General features: G+C 46.2%; 3 protein-coding genes across 11 annotated transcripts in view; all 3 read right to left on the bottom strand.

Annotated features, from left to right (window-relative positions):
- Positions 1-732: 732 nt before the first annotated feature.
- On the bottom strand, positions 733-18,284 carry CASP2 (caspase 2, apoptosis-related cysteine peptidase). 6 transcript variants are annotated; one of them, XM_005862796.2, is made up of 12 exons: positions 16,811-16,877; positions 16,041-16,128; positions 13,607-13,757; positions 13,140-13,307; positions 12,910-12,991; positions 12,277-12,371; positions 11,831-12,007; positions 5,743-5,871; positions 5,518-5,608; positions 2,075-2,224; positions 1,788-1,897; positions 733-1,645 (listed from the first exon to the last, which is right to left on the bottom strand). In XM_005862796.2, exons 2-12 carry the CDS (start codon positions 16,106-16,108, stop codon positions 1,514-1,516), a joined length of 1,353 nt encoding a protein of 450 aa, XP_005862858.1. In that variant the 5' UTR covers positions 16,109-16,128; positions 16,811-16,877; the 3' UTR covers positions 733-1,513. The 6 variants fall into 6 exon arrangements, with proteins under 6 accessions (XP_005862858.1, XP_014392352.1, XP_005862857.1 ...); XM_014536866.1 differs by lacking the exons at positions 16,041-16,128; positions 16,811-16,877 and adding an exon at positions 18,228-18,284; XM_005862795.2 differs by lacking the exon at positions 16,041-16,128 and having other exon boundaries at positions 16,811-16,974.
- On the bottom strand, positions 17,120-21,019 carry TMEM139 (transmembrane protein 139). 4 transcript variants are annotated; one of them, XM_005862797.2, is made up of 3 exons: positions 20,948-21,019; positions 19,262-19,511; positions 17,120-18,777 (listed from the first exon to the last, which is right to left on the bottom strand). In XM_005862797.2, the coding sequence occupies exons 2-3, from the start codon at positions 19,492-19,494 to the stop codon at positions 18,363-18,365; spliced, it is 648 nt and encodes a 215-aa protein (XP_005862859.2). In that variant the 5' UTR covers positions 19,495-19,511; positions 20,948-21,019; the 3' UTR covers positions 17,120-18,362. The 4 variants fall into 4 exon arrangements, with proteins under 4 accessions (XP_005862859.2, XP_014392358.1, XP_005862862.1 ...); XM_014536872.1 differs by lacking the exon at positions 20,948-21,019 and adding an exon at positions 20,042-20,572; XM_005862800.2 differs by lacking the exon at positions 20,948-21,019 and adding an exon at positions 20,475-20,572.
- GSTK1 (glutathione S-transferase kappa 1) overlaps positions 20,966-21,515 on the bottom strand; it is an 11,678-nt gene continuing 11,128 nt past the window's right edge. The window contains exon 8 of the mRNA XM_014536870.1: positions 20,966-21,162. Coding sequence (XP_014392356.1) covers positions 21,050-21,162 — 113 coding nt within the window. The 3' untranslated portion in view covers positions 20,966-21,049. The remainder of the gene's footprint in view (positions 21,163-21,515) is intronic.

Below are 21,515 nucleotides of genomic sequence, written 5' to 3'. Positions count from 1 at the left end.
CATGACAGGAAAGAGCTCAGAATGTTTGAAACTGAGGAAGCCAATGGGGTTGCTGCTTAGAGAAAAAGCAGCACTTAATAAGGTTCCAGGAGAAGGTGGGGCCTGTGGGCCAAGGTAAGGAGCTTGGATTTTATTTGAGGTGTAATAAAAAACCAAAGGGTTCCAAGCAGGGGAGTGACATGATCAAGATTTATACTTAAAACCAAGTCTGTTATATAGATATTAGATTGTAGTACGAAGAATGGAAGTCAGAGAGGCCTTCAGGAACTAGAAAGTCTCCTGTGAGCACAGATAAGGACGGCTCCTAGGGTAAACAAACATGGACAGCCATCTAGCAAAGGCCTCCCTGAAACAGACAGACATAGGGGCCAAGGAAATAGGCCGTATAATATCCAAGGGGATTTAACACTGGAACAGAAAGCAGGAACAAGGAACTACATCACATCCTTGAGCAGCCAATTAAGTAGTATTTTAGACCAATTTGGAGGCAGCAGTAACCAGGATCTCATGAATGAGGGGAGAAGCAGGAAGCAGGGAGAGAACAACTACAAGATAAGGTGACAGGTTGCAGCGGTTCTCAACCTGTGGGTCGCGACCCCTTTGGCGGTCGAACGACCCTTTCACAGGGGTCGCCTAAGACCATCCTGCATATCAGATATTTTCATTACGATTCATAACAGTTATGAAGTAGCAACGAAAATAATTTTATGGTTGGGTCACAACATGAGGAACTGTATTTAAAGGGCCAGAAGGTAGGTTGAGAACCACTGGGTTAGAGGATGAGGAAGCATCCCACCCTCACCTGCCCCTGCTGGCACTGCCAGGCTCATTCCAGTAAAAGTTCGGAGAAAAGACCTTTGGGACGTCCCTGCATAAAGATCAGTGAGTTCCAGATACAAGGCATCCGATCCCTAGCCTCTGCTGAAAGCTCGGATTCCTTGAGTCCAGAGGAGCCACAGGTGGCACTGTCCTTCCTGCGGTGGCCTTGCTGCACAGGAGGAATGCACAGGCTGTTCCACACACAGCAGCAGAGTGTGTCTCTGGTCTTGTTTGTCCTTCCAAAGCCACGTGGGAAATGCCTACATTAAACGAGGACTCTCACTCTGGGACAAGTGGGGCTGGGATATGAAAGATGGGAGATGACCTCCAAGACATCTTAACTAACGTAACAAAAGCAACCACCACAATGCTACCTACAAAAGCCCGGGGCAGGAAGTGAGCACACAGGTCGAGGAGACCTGCATGCCTCTCCCCACAAAGCCCCCGTGCTCACACACCTTTCACCAGGCTCCTCTACGGCAGCCAAACGTTGCTGGCAACCCGTCCAGCCAGGGCCAGCCCAGGGAGAGAGCCTCACACAGGGGGAGCCAGCCTGTGGGCCAGGATTCAACGTCGAGGATGGCAGGCTGTGAAACCAGCCCGAAACTCCCAATCCCTGAGAGGGAAGGACAGAAACCGCGATCCTGCAGAAGCTCCAGCACACCACATGTGGCCCCGGGGCCGAGCGGAGGCGTCACGTGGGAGGGTGTCCGGGGAACAGATAGAGGTGCCGGCACAGGGTGCTACAGTACTCCGACATCTCCTTGCACCGGTGGAACTCTGTGCCGGGGGCATAGCCTTCGCGCTCCTTGATAAGTCCATTCACCTGGAAAGGCAAAAACCAAGAGTCCAAAGTCTGAGAATCTGGTGTTTTCACAGGAAGGGTGGAGAGACTGGGCGGTGACTGGGCAAGGGAGGAGGAAGGGACAACACCCTGGAGGTTCACAGAGCCAGACTGAGCGACTTACTTTGACAAGCATGTCGGCCACGTGCATGTCACAAGCCCTCTCAGAGAAGATTTGAGTGAGGGCCTCGATATACCAGGAACCCCGTTTGGTGTTACGCATGGCGGCAGTCCCTACAACCAGGACAAAAGTCACCACAGTGTGAAGGTCATGGGATACCCTTGCATAGCTGGACATCCCAAAGTAGCTGTCCACGGCACTTTCTACCCGCCCCCATCAGAGCTGTACATGATAAAATGCAAGTCTATAAGAGAGTGTAATCATTTGGACTGTTCTAGAATTCACAATACCTCTGAGGCAGGCATAGCCACATATCATGTCCGAGCGAGTGGGCAGTCGCATCTTCAGCAATTCCTGTCTACCAGCATCACCCTCCTCGCACTCAGGGGACAGGGAGTGGCCCTTTCCATCCTGCTGGTCAACCCCACGATCCGTTTCATCTGTAGGAAGGCAGAGTGGACAAGGATGTTATTTCCTCTCATCTCTCTTGGGCCCGTCACAGACAAGCCCAAGTTCCCTACAACCTTGACTGGGAAGAGCCATTTCCAGCTGCTGCCTCCAACCTAGAGCTGATGAGTTAAAATGCAAAAAAACCCCATTGTTCCCATTCCTCTCCCGACATGCATTCATTACCCCGGGGGGGTGCCCAAACACATGGTCTGAGCTGTCTATTCTGTGCAAGACGGGGAAAGTGCTGAGTCACATACCCTGGTAAACAGAACTAAAAACTGCCTCTGTCCATGATTCACTTGCTCACTGAACAATGCACCTGAAAGTCATGGTGCTTTTTATTGCAAAACACAATTGATATATTTAACTAATTGTAAAAGAAAAAACAAGTTAATAAACCAAAAGTATGATTACATGTATGCCATATAAAAGTCACAACTTGAAGTCTATGTAACAATAAAAAGATTACAAAACTAAGCATGACCAGCTGTTTCCAAAGCATTTTTGGTATTTTTAAATCACTTATTACTTGTTTATTAATTCCATAAGCCATATTATATCAGGTATCCAAGATTTAAGAGCAATTTAAAAGAGGAAAAACTTAAAAGAACACTATATATTCAAAAGTTTTAGCAGTAGTTTCTCAACCTACCCTGAGCACATGCCCTGCCTCTTGAATGAGGCCTTACCTATTCCCAGACATATTCTTATTTGATGTTGCTTCATTTTGGGGATGGGAGGGGGTGCATCGGTCGGAAAGAGAGACAGAGAAGACACACAACTCATAACACAAAAGATAAAAGTATGCTTTTTCACAACACTGCCTGCTCCACGCACTATTCAAGAGAGCCTAGAAGGAAAGAGAAGCTTGAAGAACTGGGGGTGGGGAACAACCAAGATTCATTGATCCAATAAAGATTTATTGAGCAACTGCCATGTGCCAGTCACTGTTTTTGTTTTAAGCTCTAGAGAGACAGTTAAGAAAAAGTCTCTGCCCTCATAGACTATGGAGAAGGTGGTATTTTTTAAAAAAAAAAAACATATATTTTTATTGATTTCAGCGAGGAAGGGAGGGGGAGAGATAGAAACATCAACGATGAGAGAGAATCATTGATCAGCTGCCTCCTGCACACCCCCTACTGGAGATCGAGCCCGCAATCAAGGCATGTGCCCTACCCAGGAATCGAACCCTGACCTCTAGGTTGATATGCTCAACCACTGAGCCACACTGGCCAGGCGATGGTGATATTTTTTATAGACATCGACCATATTAACTAAATACAGAAGACAGGTGAGCTCAAGTTTAAGTATTTAATTTTAAAGATTCGGAGCCATTTCTCACTATCCAGATCTACAGTGTGTGTATCTCTGAATATAGGAGAAAATGATCATGAATGTCTTTCATTTTATTTTGCTGGTGACACCTCCTGAAGGAACTAAGCCAAGCTGAATGTGTCCCTCAAGAGAAAGGAAATTTCTTTCCTACCTTCAGGCCTCAGATCTGTTAATAAATGTTACTAGTTCCTTCTTTCCAATATCCCCATATTTGTTTTCCACATTATCGCTAGAGTCTCCATCCATTCATTCACTATTTATTAAGTGCTACCATGTATCTATCAGGCAATGCTCTGGGCCTAGGAAAACAGCAGGTGAGTAAAAACCTAAGTTCCTGCCTCACATACTCTTTTCTTAGTGCAGCTTCCTGCCATGGTGATCGTCCTGGGAAAAAATCATCACATAATTTCTTACTTAAGCTCCCAAAGCTCTGTACTATTATCTGCTGAAGCCCCAAATCTCAGCTGGGACTAAAGGTTTATAACCAGCTGGCTCTACCCCATGTGGCCACATCTCACTATATACTTACAGACACTCGGTTTTTAAATTACATCCGGGTATACTTCTGACTTAGCACATCATTTTCTTTTTTTGGGGCGGGGGGGGGCGTCCTTTTAATCTTGCTGTGCTTGTCATATTATCGCCAACCCCTCTTTCTCCTGAAAGGCTCTCTCTGCTACTCTACATCTATGGAAAGCTTATCATTCTGGGTCCAAAATAAGCCTCACCATATCCCCCAAATGTCTTCAAACTAAGCTGACCTAAAATGACCAATTCCTTACAACTTGCGCTTCATATGTATGGTATCTCACTAATTTCACCCTTGCTTATTTCAGGCCTTTAACTACTCAGAACTACGTCAGGTATATTTGCTATATTTTCCAAGTAATTAGTAGGCACTTTGGAGAGACCACATTTTCCTTTGCTTTTGTGACACTACCTAGTGTAGTCCTAGTCATGTTGTAGGACCTTAATAAATGATATTCTTTGGTGATATTAGGAGAATAAAAACATTATTAATCATTTACATGTGCTGAACATACAACAGAGAAAAGTAATTATTTGAATATTTGGACAAAATGACCTTTAAACCAACCTATAAGCCCTTCGAAAGCACTGATCATGTTTTGGTGGATTTACTAGGAGCCAGGCACTGGGCTAAGCAGGCCCTTCCTATGCACTGTTTCATTGAATCCTCACAACAGCTCTATGAAATAGGCCTGATGATTATCCACATTTTATATCAAGGAAACGAAGACAGAGGGACATCAGGTAACTTCTCTGACTTGACATAACTAGTCAGTGGGAGGTAGAATTTGATTGCAGTTAGTTTTTTGTTATTACTGGTTTCCTCCCAGTAAGCAAGCCCGCGTGTCTGCTGAGCCCAGCCAGAGTCCTGGGGTAGAACTGCATGCGAGAAAGAAGAGGGAGGGAAGCAGCTCAGGAGAAGGAAGCCAGGGCGGACCTGGTACCTGCTGTCCTGCATGGCACAGGGATGATGAAGCAGGGAGGCAAGGATGGTAGGTGAAAAGTCGAGAAAAAAGGAGAAAGTGGAAAAGGGGACAAGAGACGGAGGAAGAAAAAAAGGAAGGGATAAAGTGAGAGGGACAGGAAGGAGACAGGAAATCCTTAACTGGAAGAAGTAACAGAAAAAGCACATCAGGTTACTGGTAAGCACAGAAAAAAGTCAGAGTCCTCAGAAAAGAGTCTTGAGAACAGGCATGGCGGTGCAGAGAGCTGAGCGACCTGAGAGCCATGGGCTGCCCAGGTCCCAGCACACCCCATGCATCGGGGACACTTACAGAGCAAGAGAGGCGGTGGCAGCAGTGAACAGAAGGAGGTGCCCAAGGGATCCATTAGCACCTGAGAGGAGCAAATAGGAAAGTGAGAGCTGGGGGGAGGCTGCCCGGGAGCCGCCACCCCGGTGCTCGTCCTGCAGGGCACTCACCTCCACGGCAGGCCTGGATGAAGAACATTTTCGGCTTGTTCTGTAAGCTCGGGCAGTTGGCATTGTCAAAGAGCCGAAACACCTCTTGTAGCTGGTGGAAAGGAATAAGGGAGGGGGGAGGGTAAGTGGTCAGTAGGACCTTCTGAGTCTTATACACACAGCAGCAGCCAGCACAGGCTGAAGGTGACAGACGTGATCCAGCACCATCCACAAGACTGTACACACCTGAAGCACCTTGCCGTCCACACCATAGACGCCGCCCTCCACGCCGTGAGAGAGGAGGGCCACAATGCAGGAGTCAGTGACTCGGTGAGCAGGCAACTGGGCAAAATTCTGGAGTTTCTCTTGCATTTCCTAAAAGAAACACACCTTTTAGTGTTGTTCACTATAGTCAGCACCAATATGAGCTTTTCTGTGGCGTCTGAAACCTTAAGTTATTAGAAGGTAAAGTGATTTCTGTGGTCAATGATAAGTAAAGTTAGAGGCTAGAAAAAGCATGGACTCATCAGAAAATGCATGACTTCAGACACAGAATTCTGAATATAATTGCACAAAATTCACAGACTGAGATATGCTAAGAACTCCTGGATTAAAGCACATAACTAATGAAGCTAATCAAGAGCTAGTTAACTTTATCCATCCCCCTATCACCAACCAGATTTCTTTTGAGCAAATACTGTTGTACATTAGTGGCACAGGGGGGCCACCTGCTGAGCGGTGAATGAGTATCACCTATGGGGCCACAAGGAAATAAACTGCTCCATGACAAAGGGCTAACAGGACCATGATCTAGAGAACAGCAGACCTTCTACGCTGTTTTCTGTCTGAGATCTGAAGTGCCCAGGGACAGTGATGATGTCTGTATAAAACACCTTGTTCAGGAAGGAGCACACTGTCTGGAAAATTCTGTCAGGGCCATGACTAAATGCATAGGCCACGGGATCAGACAGACAGACTGAAGTTTGACCCCTGGGTCAAATCTGGTACAAGTTATTAAGCCCCTCAAGGTTCTAATCCCCATTCTGTATAGCTATGTCTGGCATATCCTGCAAAGACCTGCCATTATTATTATGTGTATGTCTAATTAAGGGTAACAATATTATCTCCCCCCCACCCCACCCCCCAAAAAACCCCTATTACTTGTCAACCTTGTAGTCCAATTTAAGAATCTTGCTTTATTGCCTGGCCACTGTGGCTCAGTGGTTGAATGTTGACCTATGAACCAGGAGGTCATGGTTCTATTCCTAGTCAGGGCACATGCCCAGGCTGTGGGCTTGATCCCCAGTAGGGGGTGTGCAGGAGGCAGCTGATCAATGATTCTCTCTCATCACTGATGTTTCTATCTCTCTCTCCTTCTCCCTTCCTCTCTGAAAGCAATGTCAAAAAAATTTCTTTTTAAAGAATTTTGTTTATCTAGCACTATGTTGCCATACATGAGTACCTCTCTACTTTAGGCATTTGGCCCATCAATGGAAAGTTATACCATAATACAAAACCTGATACTAATTGTTAAACCTATGTCTCCCCTCTACAACTCAAGATGCCTGGACTGTCTCTCCTATCTGAGATCAGCAGAGAGATAAGTTATTTTATTATGAATTTGAATGAACTGTAATGAAGACGAGTATGCTATCCAGGCAGAAAAGTCACCAGATACAGCCCCGGACAAAAAGCACACACTTGTGTATTAAGTTGCAGTGGTTCTCAAAGTGTGGTCGCTAAAGCAGCAACATCAGCACCACCTGGGAATTTGTGAGAAGTGCAAAGTCTTGGGCCCCAGCAACTGTGTTTTAACAAGCCTTTGGGTGATCTGACATGAAAAGTTTGAGAACTACTGATCTATTTGTTTGCAATACAGTTGACCCTTGAACAATGCAGTGGGTAGGGGCGCTTTGACACCCACAAAGTCAAAAATCCGTATATACTTCTGACTCCCCCAAAAGGTAATTAGTTGTCCTTCAATATCTGTGGGGGACTGCTTCCAGGACTCCCCACAGATAACAAAATCTCAGATGCTAAATTCCCTTATATAAAATGGCGTAGAACAGGGCATACAGTCAGCCCTCCACATCTTTAGATTTCCAACAGTGCGTCGAAAATACTGTTTTCCATCTGAGGTTGGTTGAATCTGTGAATGAGAAACCTGGGGACATATAGTCTGCATGTAAGTGGACCTGTGCAGTTTAAACCTGTGTTGTTCAAGGGCCAACTGTACTTCTGTTGCACATAATTGAAACTTCATTATACAAGACTTGTAAGTCTGCAACATAACTGGAAATGGAGAAATTGGCTCTGTTGAAAAAGTATGTATATTTTCTGGACAAGTAGAAGCCAACTGTAATATTGGGAATCTTAAGGTAATAAAAGATATCCAAAATTGACTTATTTCAAGAATATATAACCCCAAGAGAATACGTAAGTATGAATGCTCCTCTGGAGATGACCGTAACAATTTAGCAAGTAGTAGTTGAAGTTTCTTTGTGGAAGGGAATAAAAAGATGAGCATTTTATTAGGTCAGTAAACAGATGACAAGAAAGTCCAAACAAAGAACACATACTTTGTAACTGAATTGATATGACTAAACCTTTCAATAAATGGAGATTAGTTATTTGGGGAAATTTTTCCAAGGTAGCATAGCTTAAAATAGGATCTGCAGCTTTAGTTCAGATAAAATTATAGTACTTCTCTAAAGAGCAGTCTTGCCTTTATTTTTGGCTGGGGGTGGGGGGTACAGGAGAAGAGAATAACCTGCAAATCATCTGAAATTATATGCAAGATTTTGTGGATAGCTTCATTTTCCTGGAATGACCCACTGCTTGTCCCTACATTCTCAAAGCAGTCTGCGACCCAAATGCAAGTTAAAGACCAATACCATACAGCAAAAGAAAATTTGCCACTTAAAACGTGTTATTTTTTTATATATGATGAATTGTAATTCTAGAACTAGCAGCCTCATGAGGGATATGCGATGAGAATAGACTTAGATGCCAAAGAGAAGAAATGAAAACCAACACAAGCAGTGAAAGACCAGTGACCGCCCCCGCACTGTCAAGAAAAGAGGATACCCTAAGACTACACACTATTTCCAATTTTTAAACGGAAAGTAAAAATGTTGTAATAGAAGGCAAAAAGAGGGAATCTTATTTTTTTGGATTCTGTTTCTTTGCTCGTCAAATAATTACATAAGAGTTGAGTTTCTTGCGAGGTCCTTCCAGGAAGAAAGTATTCAGTGCAGATGTGCAGTGCACCAAATTCTCACCCCGACTGTGCCTACCTGATTGTACTGCATCTGAGCGTTTGGCCACTGCCAGAAACCGGTTCTGCAATGTCCTCCTCTCGTCTCTGAATCTCTCGAGCCGAGGATTAGGCTACATGGAGGGCTATCTCCTAGGGTTCAGCCTTAAGCCTTTTGCTCTTGTTACTCTTTTTCAAAGATCTCAAACTCTCATTAAGTATTTTTCCTACACAAGTAATTCCCAAATTTACATCTTTGGTCTCGACTTCCTCTGAGGCCCTCAATCCCTCACTTAATTTTTCCATCTTCCTTTATATGCAGTCATTCAATCACCAAGCAATGAACGTACAGCCATGCCATTATACTGTTTTCACATATATTCTTTCCCTTTTGGTCCACTAGGCCAGCAGTGGTCCATGAGGTCAGAAAGGTTGGTGACCGCTGCACTGGACTGTCCAGGCCCTCACCATCTCGTACCGGCATTATGATTTTAACTCCAAAGTGGGTTTCCTGCCATTAGTCTCTACTCCATTCTTTACAATGGTGTCATATTAATCTTTTCGAATCATCACGTGAATAATGCATCACTTTCTGCTCAAGAATTACTAATGATGTTCTAATGTCAAAACAAGAACGTCTAATTCCTTTGGGAAGATATCCAAGGCCCTGTGCATTCTGGTCCCTTTATCTTCAATCTTATTTTCAGCACTCTTTTGCCGTAGGCCAGTGGTCAGCAAACTCAGTCAACAGAGCCAAATATCAACAGTACAATTGAAATTTCTTTTGAGAGCCAAATTTTTTAAACTTAAACTATATAGGTAGGTACATTGTTATTAACTTAATTAGGGTACTCCTAAGCTGGCCTTTCCTAAAAATGTCCTCAATCTTATTGAGGTACATTTGCTGAGGTCGACCCCTTCCAACTCTCCCATTCACACTCGTCTTGTATACTTGTTTCAGATAGACGAGTGTGGATGGGAGAGTTGGAAGGGGTCGACCTCAGCGAACGTACCTCAAAACAATGTACCTCCCCCGTGCTGCATATCCCGCGGCCTGCCTGCACCACATCTCCTGTCGCCCGACCAACACCCCCCACTTCTAACGCCACTTCTTCAAAATAGACTCGCCCAGGCTGAAAACCGACTTCTGTGCATGGGCCACGAAGTTTCAATCGCACTGTACGTGCGCGCCCGCACATGGTATTTTGTGGAAGAGCCACACTCAAGGGGCCAAAGAGCCGCATGTGGCTCGTGAGCCGTGGTTTGCCGACCACTGCCCTAGGCATTTGGATCAACCACTAGGTCCCTAACATCACACATACATTTCCTGTCCACACGCTGTTCACCCTGCCTAGGATCCCTTCACCACTTCTCTCTCCTTAGTAACTTCTATCCTTCAAGGCCAGTTCAAGTCTCCACTTATCCTTCAGACGATATCTACCCAGGCAATTGTTTCTTCCTCTTAACTATTGTAGAAGAAACTGTCTCTAATTTTGCTTGGTCCTTGGGAATATACGAGACAGGCTTCCTTTTTTGCTGCTGTCAAGACTTTCTCATCTAACTGAGGTCCCCAGAACTCAAGGTCCACATTTTTAAATCTCTGGTGCCTAACAGTCTGCCCATCCTAAGGTCCTCAAAATTTGATGTTACCGCAATTGCAGTTACAGAACAATGTAACCAGAGAGGAGAATCCAGTAGGTCCTTGAGTCTGCATCAGATTTAACATAAACAGGAATGGTGTTTATGAAATGGGCTCATAGAGCCACACATTGTTCTGACTGTCTCTGAAAACAACAGTACACAGCTGACTTGGTGACTCACGGTTGTATCTTTCACTACCAATGCATGTAAGATTCCCGCTGACTACACACAATATGGAAAACCAGGACATCATAAATTCCTAGTAAAAGAAACAACCGGAGCAGAACCTGTAAGGAAGCACAGAAAGCACTCCTTTTGTTAAGACTTTCTAGCAGGATTCCCTCGGTAGGACTCATGGCTGATTCCCAACAGACCTCTCAGGAAAGCAGATGACCTACTTGAATGCTCGATGACTAAAGCAGCTGCTCAGCCATGGCTTGGGAGCAAGGGTGGCCTTACTTCTCTGCAATAGCTGTTACTGGAAAGCTGGCAAGGACAGCAGGCAAAGGAGAATACCTGAGAACCTACTGGTGAAACTGGCCTTACCAAAGTATAGCAAATACATCTTTTTCCTCACAGAAGCAAGACAGCTGAGAGACAGAAACAGAGACTGCAGACAATGTCGAAGACAAAACAGAGACCCCTACCTCAAAAGATCAAAGTGAATCTCCCAGAAACTTTAATTTTACCACTGACATTCCGAAAGGCAAGTTCAGGAAAGTACTACTATTCTGGAATCAAAATGAGGAATATTAATTCATCAACTGGCTATTACAATTTCAAAATAGAAATAGCCAAAGGTAATAAAGTTGGAAGTGTAGCTGGTTAACTGAGGTTAATGAAGAATAACCTATAATGATGCTTATGATCTGCAGGCATCTAGTCCAGAAGTAATTCACCCTAAGATCTGCCTTGTGGCCACACAACTCTTAAAAACAAGGAATTTTCCCATATGTTAATTCATTAAACTGCCACAAAACAGTATTTACAAGGGCAATTCCAGCGAATTCTCATTTGCAACAATTTTATCTGTCAAAGTAATCTTTACAACAATAACTAGACTCCTGTTATGATTAACCAAGAATAAATGCCCTGTGTAGCCTTGGCTTAGAAATATCCTTCTGAGCTGGTTGGGTGAATCTCAGCGTCTCCGCACTCCCCGAGTGATGGGGAATTAATTTGCTGAGCATGAAGAAATGAGAATCCAACCGTGGACTTTTATGACTCAGGAGGGAGAGCACAGCCTTCTGAGAAATCAACACTGGAGTAGCTGGCTGGCCCTAGTTCTTTTTCAAAAAACAACAACAACACCTAGATTGCAAGGTGAGAGGCAGAAAAAAGTGAGCAAAAAGGTAAGGAGTAAAGTAACTAGTAAGACACAGCCCAGCAGGCAGAGAAGCAGCAGGGGTTTCTGGCCCCAAATGCTGCATCGGGTACCTGTGCAGTCTGGTCAAGTAGAACATGGACATTATAGCCCAAGAGCTTGAAGAGGGTGACTAGATTGCTGTGGTCCACGTCCCCTCCGGAGCGGAAGTCCAGGTCCTTCTCTCCAGTGAAGTGCACGTTGCTCAGGACCAGTGCCAGGCCACGCGGCCGAGACTGCAACCTATAGGCCTGGGGAGGGGACGCCAATTAGACCCAGAGCTTCTTGAGGACAGAAACTACGCCCCCCCAATTAGGTGAGACATTTCAAGAAAACACAGACGTCATACTCTTCTGAACCCCACCAGGTCAAGACAGAAATATGCCCATAGGAGACATCCACTAGCAAAGACTTTCTGACTAACAGACAGGGAGAGAATGTGTACACAAACTAAGTTCACATGCCCAGAAAGGACATCTCATCTCCCAATTCTTTCCTCGTGCCGTTTTGCCAGACTCACCAGCTGGTGGTGTGTTCGATAGAACTCAGGAGTACAAGGCTTCACCTGAAGGCAGGGTGGGCCATCTCTGTTGTCTAGAGAGTGTTCCACAGTATCTGTGGCACAGAAAGCCAAAAGCTAGCACACAATCTATGCATCAATCCTAGTGCTTCATAACTTCAGGCACCCTTTGAACTGGAGATTTAATAATTACTGGTCTTGCCCATTCCCCTCAATTTGTTAAGATCCATGAGGTCAGAGACCTATTTACTTAGCCTAAATATAATTAGGTACTCAAGTCACCAAATAACTGAATTGGATATATGATAAAAGCCTTGTTCTAATCACAAAGCATCTCAATCAGAAGGCTAGTGGCTGATGATGTCCTTCCTCATTCTACAATAACTCAGCTTCATAGAGACAGGAATATGCAGGAATTTCCTACCTATACAAGTTGCTCCAAGGGCCAATTACCATAAAAACATCATCTGTGATGGAAGGGAAAAAGGACTAACCAATATCCCATCTAAACTGCCCTGCTAGTCCTGAACAAATTCACGGAGGAAATTGTCCCCAATATGAATGAAAAGTCAGATACCAGTTAAGAAAAGGGAAGTCAATCTGTGGGACCCCTTTTATCCCATCAATTCTCACCTGCAGACAGGCGCAGCTGCTTGTGAGGAGGACAGGACTCACACACCGGGAAAGACAGACTCAAGTTGTGGTCACAGCTCAACTGTAAGAAATCGGGAGCCCAGTGCAATATCTTAGGGAGATGGTCCAGTCCCAATAAAACAAAAATCTAGTCTCCCCACCCTGTCTCATAAATTCCTTACCCACCAAACTAACCCTTCTCAACACACCACGTGTCTAGGGCTCCATACCGGTGAGAGTACATGCTGAAAACCAGAGAGGGTTGAGAGTAACAGATCCTCCAGGTGACCCTGCTTGGTTTCCCTCAGGGCCACACAGAAGGCATCAAAAGCATGGGGACCCCTCTTGGGAAGCAAGCTGAGGAGTTCCACATTCTGGCTGAAACTGCCCACTTTGGCCTACAATACAAGAATAAAACATGAAATCATATTTACATATCTAGCTATAATTCCATTTCTCCAGATGAGGTTCCTAAAAATGTCATCATCCACCTCAAGAGTTCTTTTCACAGGAAAAACAATATGGGTGAAACCCTTCCCATTATTCCGGAATTATATACCTTCTCTGTTCAATGCTCTAGGGTAGAAGGGCATTTTCAATTCCTTAATAAGGCACCACACCCTTTTTACACTTTATCATGCTCTGTTCCTACTTCTACAACCAATTTACTTGGCTTTTCTCTTTTGCCTCCAGATACCTGAATGTGCTCCCTCATTTCGAAGGTGATGATATCTTGTTCCAGGAGATGTTCTAACAGTTCACTCAGCAACAGCTGTTTGGCCAGCAGCACTCGGTTCTTTTTCAGAGCTTCCTGATGGGCAGGATGCATGCCACACACTCCCAATACCCTACAGATAAAAGGCAGAGAGAAAGGCTGTCAATACAGAAGATATGGCCCAGAAGAGTGGAGTGGAAGAGGTGTGGGCAGGAAGAACAAAAGGAACAGAACTTACAATAATAACCAAGGTTGATTTTATCGAATCTCATTAAAATCAAAGAAGTATTGAGCAGTAACATGTTGAGCATAAGGAAATGATGTAATTCTTTATTGAGTATGTTCAACTGAGAGCATTGTCTGAGATAAATGGTCTCTTTAGGGAAGGGAAATAGCTATCTTATCAAAAATACACACAAGCACACATGTATTCATGAGAAGGAATATTCCTCAGACAGACCAATTTCAATTAAAAGAATTATTCCAAAAAACACTTCACATTATTTATCTAGGCTGCTGAAAGTGATGTAAGTTTTAAATGATTCTGTGTGAAGAATAAAATAATTTGATACAATGGCAAAAACTCAAACCAACGGCCAGCTCTAATGGAAAATAAATGAGACAACACACAAACACACTCTATCTAGTCTACTTATACAAATTATAACTATGGCTTTTCAAACTTTAAGTTCCTGTGACAAAATGTGACTAGAAAATATTAGAATACTGTAAGAACTGGATAAGTAGAAAGTATGACAGGAAGTAACAGTAGATAAATACCAATGATGGACACAACCACCATAATTTGAAATCACTTAAAGAGTTAAAGCACATAAAAGCTAAATTATTTTGGTAATTTAGTTTACTAGGGATATCTTTATTTCAAGGATTTCTTAGTTTTGTTATTGGTTTGGAAAGAGATCAGTTTCTGTTTATGAACTAAAAGAATCCCATTTAAATGTATAGTATCTATGTGCCTAGTTTATGTAAATCTAGAGCTCGCCAGCCTGCTTAGTCAGTTTCCAAATATATGATAGTAGTAAGAGCCTGATGGCAGTGAGAAAGGATATGGTAATAGCTTCAGTTTATAACTTAAAACCCTATTTAAAGATCCATCTTGATCTCAAAGATGCTACAATGTGCTTCTTAGAATCAGGGAAATACCATGCACTTGTAGAATGTACTTGGCTTAACTCTAGGTGAGAGATTTGCAGTTACAGAAGAGAAAAGCATGGTCTTGGAAGAGCTGAGAGAGACCCAAGAAGATAGCATGTGGGATCCCAAGGCAGAGGAAGTGGTCAGGAACACATTCCCAGGGTTGGAAGCAGCCAACCTAGGTTACAATTTGGGTTTAGAACAGTAGTGATGTTTTCAATTCCACTTAAACTTCCTGTTTCTTGAAAGACTCCTGTTACCCCAAACTTTCAGTAAAAACCTGCTATAATACAATCTACAGAAATAAAAAACTATTTAATAATCACTTTAGAACACACCAAAGCAATAACAATGATAAAGCTCAGGTAAAAATAAGTGTAATGAGGTCAACCTCAAAGTAAAGCCATCTGTAAAAGGCTTTGCCATACTCATTTTAATATGTGCCCGTTGCTGTTAACTTTTGATGAACAGAAAACTAAAGCAGCCCTGGCTGGTGTGGCTCAGTTGGCTGGGCGTTGTCCCAGGCACTGAAAGGGTGCTGGTTCGATTCCCTGTCAGGGCACATGCCTGGATTTTGGGCTCATCCTCGGTGGGAGACATGCAGGAGGCAGCCTATTGAAGTTTCCCTCTCACATCGATGTTTTCTCTATTGATGTCTCCTTCTCGTGCCAATGTTTCTCTCTCTCTCTCTCTCAAAATAATAATAATAATAAAAAAACTAAACAAAATAAGTTTTTCCTCCCTTGGATCCCATGACACCATTCTTTCCAGGTCCTCTCTATGCCCACCATATTCCTCCAGAGGACCTTTGGCCTGCCCTTAAATGTTGATATTAAGAACCCCTGAAAGAAGCTGTCCCTAGTCTGTCTCATCCATACTCATAATTCAACAACTGACTCCCAGTTCTTAAACCTTGCAAGTCTCATACCTGAATTTTCAAACAAAAACTTCCTTGGGTTTGATCTGAAGCATCATCTGTTTTCTTTTCTTTTCTTTAACCCTCACCCGAGGATATTTTCCCATTGATTTTTAGAGAGAGTGGAAAGGTGGGGTAGAGAGAAAGAGAGAGAGAGAAACATGGATGTGAGAGACACACGTCATTGGTAGCCTCCCACACGTGCCCCGGGTGGGGGCCGGGATCCCGCTAGCAACCAAGCAAGGTATGTGCCCTTGACCAGAAACAACACACCCTTTAGTCTGAGGACCGATGCTCTCACCACTGAGAAACCGGCCAGGGCAGCATCGTCTGTTTTGCACACACCTGCTCCTTTCTGTATTCCATATTGGGCCGTGAATCTCAAAGGTGGACTTTCCAAAAGTAACCACCATCCTAGAACTTTAGGACACATCTGGAAGGGGAGGAAGGGGTAGACAAAAGGACACAGAGTTCTTCAGTCCTGATCCAGTGTCCTCCATCAAGTTTCAGTTCCGAAGTCTTCAATTAATCTTCTGGGTCTGGACCAGGAGGCTCTTAAATGTTATCCTGTGTGCTGTCTGCCATTAAATGCTATAACTGGGGCAGAGATAGAGACACACGGGGGGCCTCGGGAACCTCCTTGGCCTTTCAAAGTGATCTCACCCTTTCAAAGCCTGTGCTGACTGCTTCGAAAACCTGGTCATTATACCCAAAGCAATACGGGTCATGATATATTCAATCCAAATCAAATGCACATTAGGCAGTATCAGGAGGTCTGCAGGTCTCATGCAGAAGGGAAGCAGGGGAGAGACTCTCTGAAAGATTTAAAGATGGAGAATCTTTAAGAGAGGCCGAGATTTGGCAGGGATGAAAAGGGCTCCCTTGTTCAAAGCCCCCCTGGGTCGGACGAATCCAGGCCGGGCAGGGAGGGACGTGGCCGAGAAGAGGCCCGCGCGCTCCTGGGGGCGCAGCCCGGCTTCCCACTCCTGGCAGGAAGCTCGGACAAGGCTCCTTAGGGGTCCAAGGTGGGGAGAGGCGCCAGGGCCACACGCCTGAGCCGCGCGATCGCCTTCCCTGGGCCCCACTAAGGACCCCTGGGATCTTCCCTCACTCACCTGCGTCCCCTGTCAGCGGCCATTTGCCCGTTTAGGGGGAGGGCGGGCCGGGAGCCCGCGATCGGCGTCGCCATTTCTCGCTTTTCCCGGGCTATGCACGCACCGCCCACGATCCAAACAAACCGAAAGCCTGCGAGTCCTCTGCATCCCTCTCCCGACTGGCGGCCCACAACGCGCCTGCGCCCTACCTCTCTTGGCCCCGCCCCTGGGAGAGGCCGCCCCTGGGTTCCCGCGGAAATCATGGCTCCTTCCCCCGCACCGCCCACTCCGCCCGCCTGGCCTATTGCAAGAATTTCAGAGAGGCGGGCGTGGCCGGACTCTGTACTTTATTGAAACGTTGGGGCGCGGGGAAGGAAGCGAACACTAGGAGGCGCCAGACGGCTACCCGCTCAGGGACTGGAGGCCTGTGTGGGAGCGCCCCGAAGCGGAGTGTAGGTCAGCGGTGGTTGAGCAACTCCCAGCGGCTCAAACCTACACCACAGCCCAGTACATGATTCCAGTCTCACACGGGCCAAGTAAACGAGGCATGCGGGCCGCGAGTTTGACATGCTTGTGCCAGACATGTGAGGAAGCAGGGCCGGGCTGATGTGAAACCCTAGCAGTGAGAGTGCAGGGGTGAGGCTGAAGCGATGAGAGTCAGTGCGATTGATTCCAGCCTTCACATTGGATGACGCAAGAGTATCTGTAGATACTCCGCCACCTCTGCCGAGAAGCTCACGCTTTATCCTTGCTGATCCACCTCTCCACCCGTCCTTGAGACCGGAAGACCCTAACCATGGGGCAGTTTTACTCCCCTGCTTCCCGTAGGATGGGGACCCTTCGTGGGGTACTGCTCTCCAGCCCTTGGGCCAGAACCGCTTCCCTGGTGGAGCAGGGGTTAGCACAGCTTTGACAAGCCTTGTGCCTCCGGGAGGCTGGGCACAAGCCTGATCACTCTCAGCCCACCCTGTCTGCAGACACAACTGGTCCCCCCTCTGTCTACCATCCCTCACCAGCAGTTGTCTGAGACAGACCGAGAGATGTGCGGATGGCCTGGCTACCTTGTTTTGAGAACATCATGGGCTTTCGGATCAGAAGAGCAGAGTTCAAGTTATTTTTATCCTGTTTACTAGCCCTGTGCTCCTGTGCAAATAATCAAGCTTCTCTGACCCTTGGAACCCTCATTTTCCAAATGAGGGTGATTTTACCCTATGAGGCTGGGAAGTCTAAGTGATCTAATAGAAGCAAAGCACCCAGAGCAGAGGCAACATAACTTCACTCAGATGTTGTTTCTTTTCTTTCTTCTCCGGCTTCTCTGCATCATTGCCTCATCTCACCCTCACTCTAACTCTGAAAATAACAATTATGGGTTAGGTTTCTGAATGTCACCTGAAAAATTCAAATTGTACCACCTGCATCTCAACTGAGAAGGGCTTACCTTAGCCTAACTCCCCTCTGGGTTAAAATCCCCATTGGTGATGTCCAGTTCCTGACGCATAGCAGGCACTGGGAAAAGTGGTCAAATGAATGAGTGGGTCTGGTGCAGAGAGATGATATATCCTGGGAAAGTCTGTTAGGGGGGTGTCCAGTTGTCTTCATAAAAAACATTCTCATCATCAGGGTAACTGAAGCTGACATCATAGTCAGGCGGCGGAGTAAGAGGCTCCAATCTGGGGAGCAACTCCAATTTGGGGAGCATGCCCAAGCTCTGCAGATCAGGAGCAGTGGACGCAACTCGTGGTCCCCGAAGCCGAAGGCTGATTGGAGCTCTCCCAGCACTTCCTGGGGCCATAGACCCCTCTGAGCCCACTCGCCTTTCCACTCTGGCTCTCCTGGGCCCCTCTGGATGGTCAGGCTGTCCCTCCACAAGTCCTGGGGAGATGACCACACTGCTGTAGGGAGGTGGTTGATCCAACTCTTGGGGGCGGCACTGTGATTCCAGCACCACGGCCTCTTCATAGGGTGGCACCTCAAAGGCTTCATTGTCCCTGGCGAAGGAGAAATAAGGTCATTGGTGGCTTACTGAAAGGAGACCTTTTCTATCTTCTACCAACAAAAGACCCCTCCATAGCCTCTGCCCCCTCCTCTCACTGATACCAGTGATAGAGGTGGAAAGCAGAGCCCGTATGTCTGAGAGACTAGAGAGACACAGGGAGAATGGGCACAGCGCAGCGATTTTTCATCCGGTGTGCTCCAAGAATTTTAAAACATGCAATACCTGACTACTTAGTCAAGGGCACTGACCTTCCCCTTAGGCTGTCTAAAAGAATAACAGTAGCCATCACAACAATAGCTGTATGGTGTGAATGAATCAAAATTATACCTATTATTTTTGTCAGATCGGCAAAAAAAAATACGTTTTTTGGTGTGCTGCAGAATTTTAGTAATTAGTTTATGTGTGCCACGAGATGGAAAAGGTTGAAAATCACGGGTACAGTATCTTCCTTCAATCCTGCCCACCCCTCGACTCACCGAGCATTGCCTGAGGCCCCTGGGCTCTCCGGCTGCACTGATTGGAACACCCATTCCAGAAAACGGGCCAGCAGGCAGGCAAACATGAAGACGCCACCCAAGGCCAGAAAGAAATAAGCAACAGGGACGGTGTCCGGCTGTATGCCCAGCAGAGCCAGCCCCAGGAAGAAGAAGGCACAGCACAGGTAGAGAAGTGGCTTCTCCAGTCTCCCCCACAGCTGGCTCGGCAACATGGCCCCTCCCCAGGCTCCTGCAAAAAGACACACAGCTGTTGTGTCTCGACCAGCAACTGGCATCATGGCTGGGACAGATTCCAAAGTACCCATATCAGACACCTTCTGGGGGTTTCAGGCTCTTCAACCTCAAATCAAATAAATGGCCAAAATAAATGGTCATCAGTGTCCTCTTCAGTTCTGTAATTCTCTGTAGGTTCACTCTGTATCGGGTCCCAGGGTATCAGGATGTGTGGAATAAGCCAGGACACCTTTCCAAGAGTTCTGATTCCTAGCCATCAAGCCAGCTTACTGTGTCATGGCCCTGCCCCCCTTCCTTTTTCCTTCTTCCCTGGATTCTCCCAGTTCTATCATTCCACATCAGGATCCAGTCCTGGGTGGGCCCTGGGACCTTGGGGTTCACTGGCATCTCTGGAATCCAGGTGATGGGGCAGGCCCTGACCTTTTTCTATTACTGCTTGCACTGGACCTCCATTCCCCAGCTGCCCAGCCAGGGCCCTCAGTAAGACCCTGTTGGGATGAGTAGGGAGTGGGGGGCGCCACCTACCTCGTGTCTGACCCCACCTTCACATTTCCTCCAGTCAGTCCATACTCGGTTGGAGGGAAAAAATGCACATAGACACAACATAGCCACAGGGCCACAGCTACGTGAGAATCTTACAAAGGCCTAGGGTCATGGACAGAAGCCAGATAACCTCTGACCTCTCTACACTTCACATCCACCCGGGTCCTCCACCCTCTCCTGGCTCTAACTCAGTAAGCTCACATTTCTAGTTTCCTGCCTGCAGTAAACAGAGGCTGGGAGGTTGGTGGGAAGAAGACGCTTTTTTCCTTTGCAGCACAGCGGCAACTCGCAGGCAACCATGTCAGGAGTTCCCTGAACTCTGCACAGCAAGGACTCACAGACTCTACAAAGGGGCCAGGCCCCCTCCTTACACCCCTGCCCCAATCGCATGACCCTCCCGCCACCTGTCACTCACCTTAGGAGTTCCTACCTCACCAGTCTGGACCAGACACCAAAGAAAGTAGGTTGTGGGGGAAGTGGGAGGAGGAGAGGAGGTGGAGTCCACTGGCCCCACCCTCTTTTTTGCTCCAGTCTCAGAGTTCCAGCCCAGGCTTCATTTTTCCCCCTTTCGCCATCAGGCTGACCTCTTGGGGCCCCGCCTTGATTTTTTCTCACTCCATCCACCCGCTTCAGTGCCTTAATGAGAGTGCTTTTCCTCCCACCCCCGTGAACTCTGTACTTAGGACCAGAGTTAAAATCACCTGTCCTTATCCATTCTCAATTCACAGTGTATTCAGAGCAGTTTGCCTTATGTTTAAGGAATATATATTGTGCCTGGGAGCAGAGATCACGGTTTGTTTTAATCTCTGTAGATCATACCGTGCTCTGCAGACTGTAAGTACTGCTGTGGGCCTGGAATGGTGTGTTCTGCTTTCACTGCCACAGTACCTTTTCTATGAACTGCTTGTTTTCCGCAGACCTGTAAGAGGAGTCTGTGTGTATGCTTCCTGTCATAGTTAACTCTTGATTCTTCAAAAGCCACCTCTAAGGTCATGCCTGCTGTGGAGGCTGTCTCCTCTGTGTGACCACAGCATTCCATCCTCTTCCAGTCTCAGCCTTTACCTGTTCATATAGTAATTTTCTGTTTATACACTTTTCTTCCACTGCAAGAAATTATGGAGAGTGATTAGTTTTCAATCATCTCTAAATCCCAGCAACTAACTCAGGTCCTGACATATAGCAGGTGCTTACTAAACACAATGGAGGCCCAGGACCCACTCTTTCAGTTGTGGGTCAGGCAATAATTCTGGGTGAGGCAGATGCTGGGAGGGGAGGTGCAGAGTGGCTGGAAGCACACCTTGTCCTTGAGACTCAGAGAAGGACAGACAAGGCTGGGTGCCATGCCTTCAGAGAGTTACCACTGGACAAACGGAGGGGAGTAGCAGGTAACGGGGCAGAAGTCTAATCCCAAGGACAGTCATGGGGCATTGCCTGGGCTGTTGCAGTAGACCATGTG

Source organism: Myotis brandtii, unplaced genomic scaffold (assembly GCF_000412655.1).
Source record: "Myotis brandtii unplaced genomic scaffold, ASM41265v1 scaffold168, whole genome shotgun sequence".
Classification (NCBI taxonomy): domain Eukaryota; kingdom Metazoa; phylum Chordata; class Mammalia; order Chiroptera; family Vespertilionidae; genus Myotis; species Myotis brandtii.
This window is presented reverse-complemented; position numbering and strand designations above follow the sequence as displayed.

Coding starts and splice junctions, on each gene's coding strand:
- TMEM139 (XM_014536871.1), bottom strand. CDS start 19,587: ATGGGTACTTTGGAATCTGTCCCAGCCATGATGCCAGTTGCTGGTCGA. Junction 18,778..19,261: donor GGGGCCTCAGGCAATGCTCG/GTGAGTCGAGGG, acceptor CTCCTTCGCCAG/GGACAATGAAGCCTTTGAGG.
- CASP2 (XM_005862795.2), bottom strand. CDS start 16,884: ATGGCGACGCCGATCGCGGGCTCCCGGCCCGCCCTCCCCCTAAACGGG. Junction 12,372..12,909: donor GCAGCTGCGCCTGTCTGCAG/GTGAGAATTGAT, acceptor TCTGTGCCACAG/ATACTGTGGAACACTCTCTA. Junction 2,225..5,517: donor CATCCAGGCCTGCCGTGGAG/GTGAGTGCCCTG, acceptor GCCTTCCTACAG/ATGAAACGGATCGTGGGGTT.